Below are 16,900 nucleotides of genomic sequence, written 5' to 3'. Positions count from 1 at the left end.
GTTTGAAACGCCGCGCGTGCAGGCGGGAGTGACAGGAGCAGGAAGAGCCAGTGAAACTTCAGCATGCGGCTCTCTGCCTCCCACTCACGCGCCTGTGTTTGCCCAGTCTCCGCCAAGTCCCCGACAGATAAGCGCTCAGTAATGTCTTCCATTATTCGCTCTTCAAGGGCTTTAATGGTGCGGTTATTACCTCACTTTTATAGCCTGTGTTGCTAAATGCTGTTATTTACACACACACACACACACACACACACACACACACACTCCCGACCTCCAGGATCATTACCATTCTCTTTGAAGGTGTGATTTCAGGCACCTCTTACTTTATTTCACTCCATTTTACTTGCTGCAACATCTCAGCTGTGAATGCCAGATACCTGCCAAATTAATGTGCATATTCAGTTCTTACAAATATAGTTGAAGTAATATAGTAAATAAGGGCATAGTTCCAAAGAATCCTTTAATAAATTTCTCTATTGGACAATTTATGAACATTTTACAAATATCTTGTTCATGCACAGTCAATGACAATTATACATGAAACAACCTGTTTGGAATGACATTAATTAAACAAGATCTGCCTATCGTTGGATTGGCAGGGAGGCAGGTCAAGGTTATTCTTTCCAGTGGGGTTTGAACCTTTAAATGTTGCTACACCTTTAAGAGATTTAATGCCATATTAGTTGCAGCTTGAAAATGTCTGTTACTGTTAAGAGAGACTATACTGTAATCGAACCATCGTCCCCTTGTTCTTGCAGAACACCCCGTGTCACATTGATTTGCTCCAGTCAGCCTTAGTGTCTGCAGTGTCTTTTCATTATTACTGAGGGCCCAGACTTCCCAAAGCGTAACAGGCGTGTTCACTGCAAGCGGCCATGTTCATGACACCTTACTTCATTTGTGCTTGTGTGGTCATGACAACAAGTCCATGCTGGCCGAGGCCGACGTACAGTTCAGCCACAACACGAGGCCATCCTCAAGAGATAAGGATCTTGGTTTTTGTGTGGTTAAGACCCTGACCGTGGACAAAGCTGTGAACATGGTGTTTTAGTGTTGCAGACTATGAGGGAGCATGGAGTCTCACGTGATGAGGTTTGCTCTGTAACCTTCCCTGAGAAATTCTGTGTAACATAAGTACCATAAAGGGCTCAAAGTACTTTGAACTCCCCAACTCCAAAAAGGAACATATGTCCCTCATCATCACGTTGTTCAGACGTGTACCCACGTCCATGAACAAAAAAAGTTACCATGAAGTGTGTAAAACTGAGCAAATCCCTGTTTTCCCTCCCTTCAGTCAGGCTGAAGTCTAAGCAAGCAGCGGTGAAGGAGCTTCGGAGAGTGAGAGTGAATCATATTCCTTTCTCAGGGCCCGAATCAGTGAAAGGCACGAGGCTTTTGCATGCAGGAAGTGGCTAATGCGATCAGCCTGGGAATTGCACTGCGACTGGGAGACCAGGAAGGGGCACGAAACCGTGGCAGCAGTGTATTATTAGAGTTGTTTGTCTTTTCCCCAAGGCTCATTAAAAGTTGTGCCCCTTCCAGCGTGCATTCTAATGAGAGTGTTTTCGTATAATCCTGATAACCCAACCCCCCCCCGCTGCCCTCCAAAAAACGGATTTGGTAAACAGACATTATGTTAAATTGTGTTGAATTGTATGTACGTGTTAGTCTGTTGATTTGGGGTGAATCCAAGCATAGCACTTAAGGAGTTTGCTTTCTTTGCACATTAAGGCCCAAAATCACCCCTCTGAATTAGGTCTGTGAGGCCCTGTGTGCACCACAAATATGGGGCACTAGAACATCAATAATCCCCAAACTGGGAGCAGTTTGACATGTCATTCTCAGGAAAATGAAAGTGGATATTAATGTCAGTCCAGCCCGCATGCCTTAGACATCTGGCCTCTGACTGCGGGGGGTTGTAGACTCCGTCTTGTCCTGTATGAGAATATGAGGTTTCTGTAAAAGCATGAGAAAGTTTGGGCTGGCCAAGGAAAGGCTATCATGAGATTATCAGAAACAAATAATTTGGAACGACAAAAAAAACACTGATTAAGTATCTACAAGTGGCCACATTGATAAGGTTCCGGTAATTACCCATGAAGGGAACAGTTCTATTTTTGCCTCGTATCATAACGCTGCCGCGTGGAGCGTGACAGATACCCCAGAGCATTCTGGGATGCGGTGGTTATGCGTGATGCTCTCTAACCTCTGGGTGTTCCTCTCTCTCTCCGCTCTGCACAGGTGACCCTCCACCTGAAACCCATCCAGTCCCTGCTGGTGCACCGCAAGCCCCTGGTCTTCGTGCTCAACTCGCCCCGGCCGCTGCTGTGGCAGCTGAGGACGGAGAAGCTGGCTCCCCACGTCAAGCGTACCTTCCACGTGAGTCACCGGGTCCCTCTGACTCACCCCATTTCTCTCCATCCGTCTCAGTTCCCTTCTCCTCTGCCCGCACGACTCTCACCACCACCTCCTCCAAAACGCATCTCTCCGACCTGTGTACGACGGCCTCCCGAGGTCGCCGCATCATACGAAACGAGAAGATAGAAACCCATTTACTCATAATGCATCCTCTCTACACAGAGCTGAGAAATGGCCTTTTTTTTTTTTTGAGACGTATTTACAGGAACTAATTTTCATAACCCAGCAAAAGCAGCTGTGTTAGTAATTATTCCACTAAATCAAATGAAAAACTGTTCAGTGTGTGATGATGTGATGTTTTGGTAACCCTAATTCAAATGCACTGTAGAGGTCCTGCTGCACGGGAAACTCCTTTTGATATCTATGTTTCAAGACCCGCCCTTAGGTGAAAACCTGATTAACTCTACGTCTCAGTCCTGATCTGTCTTATTGGAAATCGCAGCCCTCTGTAATCGCATGTCATCAGCAGTCCTCAGTCTTCGGTGCAGTTACACCGCATCTGGTGGGGGTGGAGGTGTGGTGAGAGCAGGTTGGGGGTGGGGGGGGGGGTTTGGTGGTTGAGGTTTACTGCTGGGCCGGAGAGTGTAAGGGTCTCTCTATCACAAAGCCCACTTTCTGTCTCCTTTACTGTAAACGAACACTGTCGGCGAGAAGCATGTCGCTCTCACACACCGCTCTACGCACTGACAGGAAGGCTTAGTGCGTCCGCCTGTGTGTGTGAGTGTTGTAAAGCGGATCTCCGGTCTAATCTCTCAGCACGTTTGACGGCGCTTTGACCACTCGCTGACGACTTTGGTGGTCTCACCCATGTTTTTTTAGATCTCTGTTGTATGTACGTGACAACGGTCCCCCGCGGTGGTCAGGGTGATGTGCTGTTGCTAGTTTGGAAACCGTTCGGTATAAAAACATATTCACACAGATGATAAGAGGGCGGAGGCAGTGAGATCAGTGCTGTTGGCGCGGCTCTCCTCAATATTGTTGTTTTCCAGTCTGTTTTCCAGTGGCTTTCAGGCAGACAAGTGACCTTAAATAGGGAGGGGGGTGGTGTGTGTGTGTGGGGGGGATATCAGCCGATCTCATGCCCCACTGTGACGCAAAGCTTGCGTGGTACAGCTTGGGAATAGGGCATTCTGGGAGGAGGGGAACGTGCCCCCCCCCAACCCCCACCCCACCCCTCCAAGATCCATGTATATATAGTTGGAATCCAGGAGGCCCAACTCTAAGACTTAATGAGAATAAGAAAATGGACTGACCTAGTTCTTTTGGCTTAATCCACCCTATCACATGAGAAAATCACTGTAAAGTAAGACCAAGAGGCCACCTCTTCTTAACTTTAGACTTCTGTAAGCCACCCCATAACTATACTTAGACTCTAGTTTTTTTTTTTTTTTATGCGTTAGATACTTTCATGTAACATGTGCTTCCACGCAGTAATCATTTTCAAATGTATTGCTCAGGCTGTCCTCACAGCAGATTTTTGTGAGGTTTAACATTTGTTATTATTAACATGTGCACATACCGCACACACAACCTTTCCATTAGATCCCAGGCCTCTGCAGCTGATGCTTATGTTTAAGAAATGTAAATAAATCCAACATAAGAGGAGAAAAGGAAAATGGAGGCTTGTTTTGAAGCAGAGGGTATCTTCTTGTGTGGTTCTCCGGTTTCCATTGTCTGAAGTGTGCTGCATGGGTTTCCTCCAATGTGCACATGCTACACAAATGCAGATGCATAGGCACATTACACAGTTATAAGGCTGGCACACACATTACACAGTTATAAGACTGTTACACGTATTACACAGCCAAAAGGCTGGCACACACATTACCCAGTTATAAGGCTGGCACACACATTACCCAGTTATAAGGCTGTTACACGTATTACACAGCTGGAAGGCTGGCATACACATTACCCAGTTATAAGGCTGTTACACACATTACAGTCATAAGGATGGTATACCCATTACACAGCTCTAAGATTGGTTCACACATTACACAGCTGTAAGGGTGCTATACACATTACGCAGCTATAAAAATGGTACACACATTACAAAACAAGGCCATTATGTCTGTGTGCGTAACATAGCTGTGGGGTTGGTACTGATGCAAGTACCTTGTTACAAGTTACTGATGCAAGTTACCTTGTAGGCTTGTTACAAAGCCATAGGGTCAAAGAAGTGACTGACAGAGTCCCCCTGCTGGTGTGTGGAAGGAGGCTGGAATACTGCATGCCTCCACATGCCTCAGATGCAGTTGCCTTCAGCCCTTATTCAGTGAATGGAGGGCTGGATCTCAGCACAGAGCCACGTGCCTGGGTTTGGAGGTCTCTCTCCAGGGGCTCCGGAGTCCTCCCAGTACGCTTGCCTCTGTGCGGGGATAGGTTTGCCCAGAGTGGCGCTAATGTGAAAGGCATGCAGGCGCAGGTAACCTTCGGCACTGAAAGTCGTATAAAAAAACCCCAGCCGGCCGACCGTGAGCAGACGCTTTATGGGGCGATGAGTTTGGTGTAAAAATTGTTATGGGGCTGATACATTTGCCAGACAAGGCTTGCTCCATCATGCCAATGTGTCATTAGAACCACCCATTTACGTGTGTGTCTGTCTCTCTCTTTCTCTCTCTCTCTCTCCTGCTCCCCCCTCCCTCTCTCTCTCTCTCTCTTTCCCCTTCTTTCTCGCTCTCTCTCTCCCTCTCTCTTCCTCCTCTCTCTTTCTCTCTCTCAATGTGTCATTAGAAACACTGTTTACATGTATCTGTCTGTCTGTCTCTGTCTCTCTCTTTCTCTCTCCCTCCTCTCTTTCTCTACCTCCTTTCTCAGATTTTTCTGCGTTTCACTACTTTCTATTTTAATTAAGTTCTTCTTTGTTATGGTATGAAGCCTTGCTTTAAAAAAAAATAATGGTAGTAATGGTAATTAAAAAATAATGGTAGTAATGCAATATTAGAAAATACAGTAACCTCAGTAATACTAGTAATAGCAGTGATATTATTCAGGTTGCGATTATTAAAAAATAAAAAGCGAAGGGAAGTGGCACCACCCTCTGTATCTCTCTCTCTATCTGCCTCAGCAGACAACAGGAAACTGAAAACTTTGTGACTCAGGTTATAGCTCTAGTTTACTCATTCATACCACACACACACACACACACACACACACACACACACACACACACACACACAAACACACACACACACACACACACACACACACACACACACACACGCACGCACACACACACACACACACACACACACACACACACACACACACACGCACGCACACACGCACCCACACACAAACACACAAACACACACACACAATGTTACTCCAGTCCACCAATCTATGTATTTTCAGAAATGAATGGATCTTGGTTTAGAATATGATTCGGGTCCTGCTGGCTAGGATTACTGAACCCCTCAGAGCCATCTGAGGCAGCTCAGCATTTCCCAGATCTCTGAAAGGCCCAGACCAGGCATAGTTAGCCTCAGACCCTCCTTTGTTCTAAGTAAGGAATTGGGTTTCAGATACCCAAGTGAATATGCAAAAAAAAAAAACTGAAAAAGTGCTGAAATATGCTTGTGCGTATTCTGCATTCTAATGAGCTATTTCCTGTACAAAGTGGAGATATTTTAAAAAACACATGTGCATTTCACTGGTACTTTCTGACGCTGTGTGTTTAAACAGTGTTTTACATGGACATTTGAGAAACTTTCGAGGAAGTTCAGTGGTATTAAACATTTCCCCAACTTCTAATGGTGGTAGCCATTACAATAGCCATAACACAGGGGCTTATATACCCAGGACCACAATATAGATACTGTATTACACAACCCTGTTTCACTGGCTACATGTAGTCTGCATGGTAGATGTGTAGCTTTGACAAGCTCATGCTAAGTTACCTCTGATGATTCCCAGTACTTGTGTGGTTACAGGAGCCCCGGGTTACAGCATAGGCCCCTGTGTTTGATTGACAGATGAACTCCGTGCATTCTGATTGGTCTCGTGTGCATCTGATCCAGCTGGCTTGGCCAAATAGTAAGTGGTGTTTTGGAGCTGTCCCTCTCCATGTCAGGCTTGCTCCTCTGGGATGCCGTTAAGATGCCACTGTGGAGCCGCAACGCAGGCCGAAAATCGAGCTTCACAAAAGAATGGACTCCTGTTCGGTTTTCAGCTCCCCACTGGCCTCACCTGACCTGAACTCTCTGCTCCTTCAATTGTGGGAGAATGCTACAGACTGGACTGGCCGCACAGATACTGTAGTATGTATATGTGTGTGTGTGTGTGTGTGCGTGTGTGTGCATGTGTGTGTGTGGTTCCCTCTCTGAGATCAGCACTTTTCACAGGTTAAAACACGGAAAGGTTTGCTACACAGTATAACATTCTCACAGTGTTGTATAAGCAGTACTGTAACATTGTTAAAAGGATGTCATGTGTTATGTGCTGAGGAAAAAAGCCTTGTGAGGAAGAAGAATGAAGTGTTATAAAAATGTGTTTCAGGATCGCAGGTGGAGATAGAGCCTCTCCAGCCTGTCTGGCTCATCCAGAAGAAACCTAAAGAAAAAAGCAAAAGAGAGAGAGACAGGGAGCGAGATATAGAGACAGACATCAAGACAGGGGGCAAGAGGTTGATTGGCGATTATAGAATAACATCTATACACGTTCGTCCAGCTTGTCGTTTGTAACGCCTCTCCAACGACCGTTTGTAGCCAAATCCCTTTCTATCGTGCTCTCATCAGAAGGCCTGTTTCCTGGGGCTAATCGGTCTGAAAACAGGCCTGCCAGCCCTCGTTTCCTGGTGCTCCTCATCCGCGCTCGCGGACTCCAGTTTTACAGATGGGGAGAGTTTGGATGTAGAATTCAAGAGCAGAATGTTGGTGTTGGCTGCGTAATGGCTTTGAAATCCTCCATGCAGACACACTGCTGTAGAACATGTTCTGTGTCGATCAGCTGGACCCTTTGCCAGCGTGATTACAAAACACAAGGGAGGAATGTTTTACATTGTAGTATAAAATGTAGTTAAATTCGATCTGCGATTCAGCCGGAGCAAAATGCGGTTTTGGCTTAAGTTTTCAATAACAGATTCGAGGTGGCGATAGCATTTGTCTAGATCTAGTCAACAACTGTGTTTAAATTCATGGGAAAATGTGTTTGAATTTTTTTTTCAGTGACAATTAAGTAACAGCGCCTTGTATTTGTTATTCATGGCTGACGCCAAACAGATTTGCAGAAACATATTTTCATGTTTATGTGGTGGACGCTACTTGCAGCATTCTTTTTAAATCCTGAAATTGAGCATGCCGTGAAACATGAAAATGTCCAATGAGGAATGCATTATTCTTTCAGGATTTGCCAATCTGCCATTTTGTTTTGTTTACTGACCTGCAAGGAAGGCCTCTCTCAGATTGTTATTGAACAGCAAGGAATGCCAGTAGTAGTTTTCTGTGGAGACAGTCTGCTGTATTTCGTTCTTCGGAGAGGGCGTTTTCTGCACAGCAATTTAGCAGAGGCACCAGCACAGCCAGAACTTCATCAGGCTGAAACATATGGATGTGTTTATGTCATATATCACATTCCTTCAGCTCATTATCACACACGTGTGTGTGTGCCAACCAAGCGCCAGGTTACAAAAACGTCAGGACCTTGAGCAAGGCCACGGGCAGTTACAGAAATGCACACGCTTTCAAGCAGAATGTACCGCTGTGCAAGAGGCCGAAGATCACAGAGGCCTGATAAAGGATATGAAGCAGTTGGCACTTTCTCCCGGCACTCTGCAGGCATGGCATTAGTATCTGGGCGTCGGTAGGAAGCAACTCCAGGAAACCATGGTGATTTGTGCTTCTAAAGCAGCCCAGGCCTTGCAGAATGCCGGGCAGCAGGCAGCTGTTGTTTTTGAAGGGGGAAGAAAGACGGCTGACGCACAGGAAGGAAGTTTGAACCCTTTAAGGCTTGTTCTGCAGGAGTTATATCTTCGGGAGCTTTGGAAAATCGTTTTCTTTAATAATTCATGCACAGTGCGTGCGGAGGAACAGATGAGACTGGGTAGAAAAACTGGCCTCGTTTTTGGCAGGACACTCAGATGAAGTCTCTGCTTAATAGCCCTCTTCATGCTATAGGGCAAAATATTCCATAATACACTACTGCCACACAGTCTCTTAATAGCAGCAAGCTAGACTGCAAAGCATTGTGGGGAATGTCGGTTGAAAAAATGTATTCCGCACAGGGTATGGTTTTCTAAAGTGTCCCCAAATTCACATTGACTCATGGGATTAAAAGACCACTGGCATTGTGGCACGACAAAAAAGTTTTTCTTGCCTTCTATGTTTGATTGGCTTTAGGAAATCACTTATAGGTTTCCTTTTTTGCGACTTAATAGTCAGGTTCTGAGTAAATATATTTATGAATATTGTACTTTTTCAGCAATAGATGGTGCTAAGAAGTTTTTATAAGATTTCCTGGATTTCACCACAGCAATATTACATAAGTCAATCTTACAGTCATGCTTTGAGGTGAGCTTACAGTTTGTTGGACTTCAGTACATATCACAAAACTTTGTGTTATCTGTGTAAATACAAAACACATTTTCAAAAAGTACAAAATACAAAAAAACCACTTAAACTGAAATTAGGATTTTTTTTATAATGACTTGGCCAAGAGGCAAGGCGCTAGAAGTATGTATAAATAAGTGATTAGATACCTCCTTCTGATGTACTGATTGAACAAGTACCTGTATTAAAATCTCTCAGATCACAAAATATGAGCCCATATTGGAGCAGAGTGCGTCTAATGCAGAGCCTAAACAATTCATTTCTATCCCTGCAAGGCACTGTACAGCTGAAACTCCTCAATTGTTTGCAGTCATCAGTTCAATATCATGTTAAAACTATTTTGGCTCTTTCCAAGTCAGGCAGCATGACTGAGGTGTTCTTGTGAAGCTGCAATGTAATGCCCCTTTTCAGACCCTGCTGTAGATGTGACACATTTCCCACCCTTTGTTATTGTGTTTAGCTCTTAAATAGCAACAGGTCCTGTTAGCATCAGGTGTGGTTAGTAGATGTGGTCCAGAGATCTTCTCCACAAAGGGTAAGTACACAAGCCTAAGCCCAAAACCTAGAAACTCCAGAGGGGGTCTGTGCTCTTTCCTCTCAGATTCTGTTTTTAACTTCTTCAGATTTTAAATGAAAAATAAGAACCCACATTAATTTCATTTTTTTTGGCTTTTTCTCTAATTTATTCCAACTAATTAGTCTCATTCTTGCCGTTAAAGACAGAAACTACGTTTGGTTTGGATGGCTGCGTTTGGCCTGTGGAAACCCTACCCCAGCCCTCTCCGCAAATCCCCTGTGGTTTACTGACACTTCGCAGTAGTAAAGTCTGGAATGAACATCTTTCTCTGGGAGTTTTTTTTAGTCCTTCCTGTAGTAGTAAAAGATTACACTAAATAAAGCTCTGCACAACGCTGCGCTTGCTATCTCTCCTTTTTTTATTACCTTTGTGGGGAAAGCCAGAGGCATCCAATGGGATCGGCCAGAGGTCAGGCAGATGTTCTGCACCATGGCTGTTCCGGCTCATGGAGGAATAAAGACCGCCGACCGAACCGGAACACTCCAGGGGGTGTTGTCAACCCCCCCCCCGCCTTGGTCCCTCTTTCTCCGTGGGGGGGGGGGGGGGGGGGGGGGGGGGGGGGTCCCTGCTCCTACTCATCTCCCTCCCCTCATGCATGCAGGATCAGGGCATCTAATCAAACGCAGAGCTCTTGGAGTTCCGTGCTGTCCTGCTCATCTCCCTCCCCTCATGCATGCAGGATCAGGGCATCTAATCAAACGCAGAGCTCTTGGAGTTCCGTGCTGTCCTGCTCATCTCCCTCCCCTCATGCATGCAGGATCAGGGCATCTAATCAAACACAGAGCTCTTGGAGTTCCGTGCTGTCCTGCTCATCTCCCTCCCCTCACGCATGCAGGATCAGGGCATCTAATCAAACACAGAGCTCTTGCAGTTCCGTGCTGTCCTGCTCATCTCCCTCGTGCGGCCCAGGCTCAGACCGCTTAATCAAATGCAGATCTCCTGCGCATCTCCCTCGTGTGAGCAGGATCAGGGCAGCTAATCAAACCCAGAGCTCTGTTTGTGATCGATTAATTTTGTTATGGGGCTTTGAGCGTTCAGCCAGTCTGAAGACGTGATTTAATATTTCTTCTTTTCTAATTGGGCATGCCGTAGGCCTGCTTTATCAGACATGATACACTGGAATAACACAAAGAGAAATACAATGTGGATGGTGTCTAGACCATGTGCAGGGCACCACAGTGTATAGTAATTTTCTCAACACATGTGAATGTTTATCTCTCTGAAATGAAGCATATGTCCTGAGCTCCATTAGGAGCCAAAGGGGGTGGTCTCTTTGCCACGCAGAGGTTTCGGGCCAAGTCGCCTCGCCAAAAGACCAATCAGCACTTCATCAGGAACCCCCGAGCTCTGCCCGCGTTTTAAATCCCTGCATCTCACAGATGTGCGTTTCACTCCTTGTCGATCTTGGACCCCTGCTTTTAATCTGGAACATTACTTCTTTCAGTTTGCGGTCTGCTGTTTTGTTATATGAAAATATACATTAGCGCCCATGGAGGCTACGCTCCAGGTAACTCGGATTTTTTGTAGCAGTTGGGAAATACAACCCCTGCATATTACTGTAACTCTGTATGACTGTTGGCATATAAGGTAGAGAGAGAGAGGGAGTATTTTAATTAAGTAGCCAATGGAGGCACATAGGGGTGAGGTATGACTAAGGCATTGTTGTTTCCAAACCTGTTCCCATAGGGACAGCATGTTCTGAGCTGCAGACAGACTGGAAGTGTTTTATCATGTAAACCAGATGGGCTCTGAAAGGCCTGTGAGCCTGCTGTCTGTGAGGTACAGCCCAGTCCAGCCACTGCGACGGCCATTTTTGAAATCCCGCTAGTATTCCGGGTGACGCACGATAACACGTTATATAAACGCTGGAAACTCTACACCGCATTGTGCAAGAGGGCCATGTGTGAAAATAAGGGGAGCGTATTTTTGGAGGCCTCGAAATAACGCTGAAGACGTGAGTGTGAAGGATGTGTTTTGGCCGAGTAGAGGGGGGAAGGTTTCATTTTGGAAGAGCCAGTGCATTGTTCTTTTTTTTATTTCACCTTGAAATTCCTGCGAATTTCATTGTCATTCCTCCCTGTAGAGCTAGACATATATTGCTTACTTTATTGATGTACTTAGATGATACTTTAATACAATTTTTATGTATTAAATATATTGCTCACCGTACCAGAACACCAGTCGTTAGTTTTCAGGAATGAAAAAATAATAGTGCAGTAAATCACAGCTGCTTTCCTAATTTCCTAATTCAGACTTTCATCTAAGACTAACCCTTCCTCTACAATAGCAATCACGCTAAGTTTAATCTCAGTGCTAACTCTAAATCTTCACCATTCCAGCCTGTTTTCCTGTCTTGCTCTGCTAAATCCAGGTGATCTCATTTCTCCTAGTCCTAGTCCTAGATCCTAGTCCCTCAGACCTTACCAACTCTAAATGTCATTTTGAATATTTAGGGCCTCTGACAATCCTGCCATTTCCTGTCCTAGCGGTACTAATGAGCGAAACTCAGTTCCAGGCAGGTAACCTTGGAAGGGCATTCCACTGCTCCACGCCCCCTATCCAGCGGGGCTCTCATTGTGTTACCTGAGTGGGCCACTCCACTATCACTACACTAGCTAGTAAATACACTCTCATAAACTGCATTGTTCCTCTCCTCCAGGCCCCATTTTCTAGCTTCTCCCAAGGGTTTGTTACATCAGACCCAGGAGGCTGAAGGGTTGGAGGGGCCTCCACACATACAGAGTGGTGTGTGCTGTTTGCCCACAGGCAGGTCACAGCACCGGAGCTGTATTGAAAGGACTGATTAATGTCCGCCCGCAGCTTCCCCAGTGCTCGCACCCTCTCACCGCTAACACCCAGGCAGTGTGGACCTTTCTCTGGCAGCATGGTGATTTACAACGTACAGTAACGGTGTTCTGTTTCCCTCCCCCCCCCAGGTGTCACAGGGGTCCGAGATCCGGTTTGAGCAGGGGAATTTTTCCCTGTCCTGTGAAGTCCTGAAGGAGACCCTTCCCCATGGCAACGAGCACCTCCTGACCTGGGCCCAGGAGAAGTACAAAGCCGTCACATCCTTCTCCGAGCTCAAGGTTGCCCAGAACATCTACATCAAAGTCGGGGAAGGTATGTCACCCAGCTGGGGGAATGATGCAAGGCAAATCTGGGCTGCATTTTTTTTGAAGCCCCTCTGGCTGTTGTTTGATTCATGAAAGGAAAAGTATATAGCCTTTGCCTTGAGGGACTATAATAGTCATTTCTGTTACAGCTCCAGTGCCATGTCCCCTCACTGTTGACCGAATGCCTAAATGGGCTAAAGTAAGAAGGAGCTGGCCTAGGGAAATGTGGCATGCCATTTTGATAGACACAATGTGTGTATGTGAGATGGAGAAAGAGAGACAAGCTGAAAGTGCGAGGGATAGTGTGTGTGTGCATGTGAGGGAGAGAGAGAGAGAGAGAGAGAGTGGATGAGTGTAAGAGGAATGCGTGCGTGCAACAGGCACAGAGAGAACGAGGAAATTAGAGAGAACGAGAAAGACAGCACTTATTTTTCAAAGGAATACAGTAGTTACTGGGACTAATCCCTGTCTGCTCCTCTATGGAGTATCGTTAATACCCTTCACTGGAGCAGTGCAGATCACTTGGATTGCGTTCAACTCAATGCATTAATGGCTTGAGCAAATGTGAGCTGTTCCTAAATAACGCAGAGTGGAAATACTCTGTCAGAAGGAGTTAAACCAGACCAAGCAGCTCTGGAAGCAAGACTCTTCACAAAGCAAGCACAGAGAGCAGAAGTGTCATTAGAAGTGAGAGGAGAGAGGAGGGTTTTTAGAGCAAAGAGTATTTTTGGTCCATCAACATGTATGAAGGGGGCCAGGTTATGTTGCATGGGTAACTCTTCTGGCCAAAAACTAATTTGTCAACATTAAAAAAGAACACTAACGATTAACTTTTGACAGTCACAGTGAAGATAAATGAGGGCAATTAGGTATCTGGTCCTCAAGAGAGAGACTCCTCATTGCATACCTTTCATGAAAAAAACAAAACTGTTGAATGGAATCTGATCAATAAAGTATTTGGCTTAATTAGCCTTAAGGTGCAGTGAGGGCCTAACAGCTCCAAAGTTTGTGAGCCCTTGTTGAAATTGGAAGAGAGAAATGTATTCGCTTCTGAGCCAGTAATTTAAATGGCATGAGCGCAGCTTTGTCAGGCATTGGCGGACGCAGCACGTGTTCACACATGCTAGCCTTTAGCAATTAGTTGCTTCCAATCGGCCAGGTACTTCCAACAGCACGCGTCAAGAAGTGACAGGTATTGCGCTGCATGGCTTCGAAGGCACTGCGGTCCTCTCTCCTCTCTCCTGAGCGTCGTCCAAAGTCCGTCGCAGGAAAGGCCGGCGACCTTTCAAGTGCGTGCATCTGCAGCAGAGCTCAGAAGCGCGCTCAAACACGTGAACGTCTGCCGCAGAAGGTGATGTCACCCACCGGAGCCAGAATAAGAGCGTGACCAGCTCCCTGAGCCAGGCAGCCTTGGTCTTTAACTGGGCGAGATAACGGTGCATCTTGTGCCACGCAGACAGCAAGGGGCTGCCCTTGATCTGCACTCACGGCAGACCTGCCCCCGCCACGCTGGTGCCGTGACGAGGATAACGAGCCTGATGCCTATCTTCAGAAGGGGAAAATGTAGGGACCTCAGCAAACCTGCCCTGATTACACGTAGTATATTCAAAACCAAGTGTGCCAGATATGGAAGCACCCGTGTTGTTCTCTCTGGCTGGAAAAAAAGGTTTTTTTTTTCAGATTTTACTTTTAATTGTCTCCCAAAGAACAATGAGGAGGTTGGTTTGGGAGAGTAGGGATATAATGTAAACAGTACGGAATGTCTGAACATCCTGAATAATGAGGTAGCGCAAGACTATACCCCATCTGCCGTGCTTACACGTGTCACTGTTCTTCGAAAACCATTTGATAAAATTGTGGAAACAACCGCCCGCCATGGCCCAGTTTAGCATTCATCAGAAAGGAAGTTTAATAATATATCTGGCTTAAATTTTCTTATATCCCTGCACAGCCCTGAACCACTTACGTTGGAGTCAGTTTCAGGTCAAATCTATATTAAGTGTGACGTTCGTGCTGTAGTGTTAGTGGTATACCGTCAAGAATGTAAATATCCCAGTAGCTCAAAAAAGCCTGCTTGAGTGGGTGACACAGCAGTCACACAGTGTTTTTTCCAGTGTCTCCCTGGCATTAGGAGTTCTGCCAGAGCTCCCCTGTAATATTCTATCTCTCTCTTTCAGACCCCGTGTTTTCTGACACCTGCAAGATTGACAATAAGTTCCTGTCCTTGAACTACCTGGCGGGATATGTGCAACCGCAGCCTTCCAGAGGGTGTGTCCTGTCAGGCCCCGCCCAAAGCCGTGAGGTGCACATCATCGAGCTGCAGGCCCCCAACTCCAGCAGGTGAGAGCCCCGGACATGGGCCATGATTCCTGGGTAAGGGAACTGTAGAGAGAACTGCAAGGGCTTGTTCTCAAAAGAAAAGAGAAGGTGTTTTGTTAGAGCTAGCAATCATTCAGCCGTCTGCATCATGTTTGGTATGCCCAATCAAACCCTGATTTGGAGTTTCATAGCTTTTTTCAAAAGAACTTAATGACAAGGTTAAGCTCCAAATGCATGCATATTTTGAACTGTGATACAAAGTTAACACATTGATCATTTTTGAGGAAATAACTGTAGGTGCCCTTAAATGGCAGGGGCCTGAGATTCCAGTGCTGTTTGGCAGCACTGGTACTCCAATCCTGCAAGTCTTATTACGTTTTATGACTCTTCAGAAATAATTTGAGATATTTCTTTTATATAATTTGAAGCGTGGAAAACAATTACGCTTGCCAACCTGTAATTACAGCTAACTATGTGACCTATGCGTGGATTTAACAAGAGCAGACACGTCACCCTCCAGTCAAGGAGTTCGTTTAAAGCACAATTCAGGACTAATTGGCTTGATAAAGCTGTTTGATCTCAAGTATGTGTGTGTGTGTGTGTGTGTGTGAGAGAGAGAGAGAGAGAGAGAGAGAGAGAGAGAGAGAGAGAGAGAGAAAAAAAGGGAGAAAGAAAGTGTGTCTGGTGTTTATTCTTGCTTTATTACTTTATTTGTCATTTATAATTACACAGATGTTACAATGTCTTGGGAGGTTCGCTTGGCCATCGTCTCCTGGCTAAATCTTCAGTAATGTGTGACCAGACCAGACTGAGTGTTCAAAATCAGCATGTCAGATTGTTTGAGAGACCTTTGGGATCGCACTCGGTTAAAAAAAAAAATATTGGGCAAGTGAGCGTGCAGGGAACTCATCTGTCTCAAAGATTGGGTAATAGCCTCTCTCTCTCCCAGACCACCTTACACCTCAGTAATCGCTTAAGACTCTGATGAAGAGTCTCAACTCCGAAAGGAGGATGACCTAAAAATGCCTCGCAGGCAGGGCCCGCAGCAGCCATGTTATGGAAAAATTCCCCCGGCCTGTTCTGCCGTAGTAATATCTGCTCCGCACGTGTCCGCATTTTCCGGGAGCACGTCCCACTTTTTAATCAGTTGGCCAGACACAGGAGACATGATAATATGGAAGAAGTTTGATAAATTCACAACCCTTGGCATCAGGAACATTTTTACGAAACTCCCTCTCGTCCCTTTCCCCCCCCTTCTATCGCTCTCCTTCTCTGTCTCACCTCCTCCTTCTCCGTCTTGCCACGATAGTGCCTTCCAGGTTGACGTGACCGTGGATATCAGACCGCTGGACGAGGGCAGACCCTTGCGCCGGGACCTGGTGCTCATCCTGAAGTGTGAGAAGTCTGTCAACTGGGTGATCCAGGCCCAAGGTGTCACTGGAAAGCTGGATGTTCTGGTAGGTAGTGACCAGCATGTTCCATTCACACTCTGGTCGCATTCAGTCACACTCTGGTCACACTACACTCTCACTTTGGCCACACTACACTCCTGCTCTGGTCGTACTACGGTCATGCTCTGGTCACAACCCAGCCCCACTCTGGGCAACCTTCCCCACCTATTTGCCTTCTCTCATTTATATTCCTCATACAAACGCTATAGCATCAAATGTACAGAGACGGTCGTGTAGACAAATTCCTTTCGCATGGGTCGGGGAGTCAACTTCCCCTGGAACGTGTCCAAGAGGTACATATTGTCACATTATGTAACAGCCGTGTCTAAAAATTTGTCACCTGTGATGAGTGAAATCGAATCCCGTTTCTGGAAGCGAGTTCAGGCACTATGCGGTTTCCTCGTGTCCGACCTGCTTTCAGCCTCTCAAAATGAGAGTGAGGCTAGAAAGGGGAAGCGGGACCTGAGACCTTTTCACAAG

General features: G+C 46.0%; 1 protein-coding gene across 1 annotated transcript in view; it reads left to right on the top strand.

Annotated features, from left to right (window-relative positions):
* The window catches only part of LOC118795831 (transforming growth factor beta receptor type 3-like), an 80,399-nt gene that overhangs the window by 43,398 nt on the left and 20,101 nt on the right, over positions 1–16,900 (top strand). Inside the window, exons 4-7 of the mRNA XM_036554577.1 lie at positions 2,242–2,379; positions 12,474–12,657; positions 14,828–14,990; positions 16,279–16,426. Coding sequence (XP_036410470.1) covers positions 2,242–2,379; positions 12,474–12,657; positions 14,828–14,990; positions 16,279–16,426 — 633 coding nt within the window. The remainder of the gene's footprint in view (positions 1–2,241; positions 2,380–12,473; positions 12,658–14,827; positions 14,991–16,278; positions 16,427–16,900) is intronic.

This window comes from Megalops cyprinoides, chromosome 20 (assembly GCF_013368585.1).
Source record: "Megalops cyprinoides isolate fMegCyp1 chromosome 20, fMegCyp1.pri, whole genome shotgun sequence".
Lineage (NCBI taxonomy): Eukaryota > Metazoa > Chordata > Actinopteri > Elopiformes > Megalopidae > Megalops > Megalops cyprinoides.
Note: the sequence above shows the minus strand (reverse complement) of the source record. Positions and strands in the feature narration are given on the sequence as shown.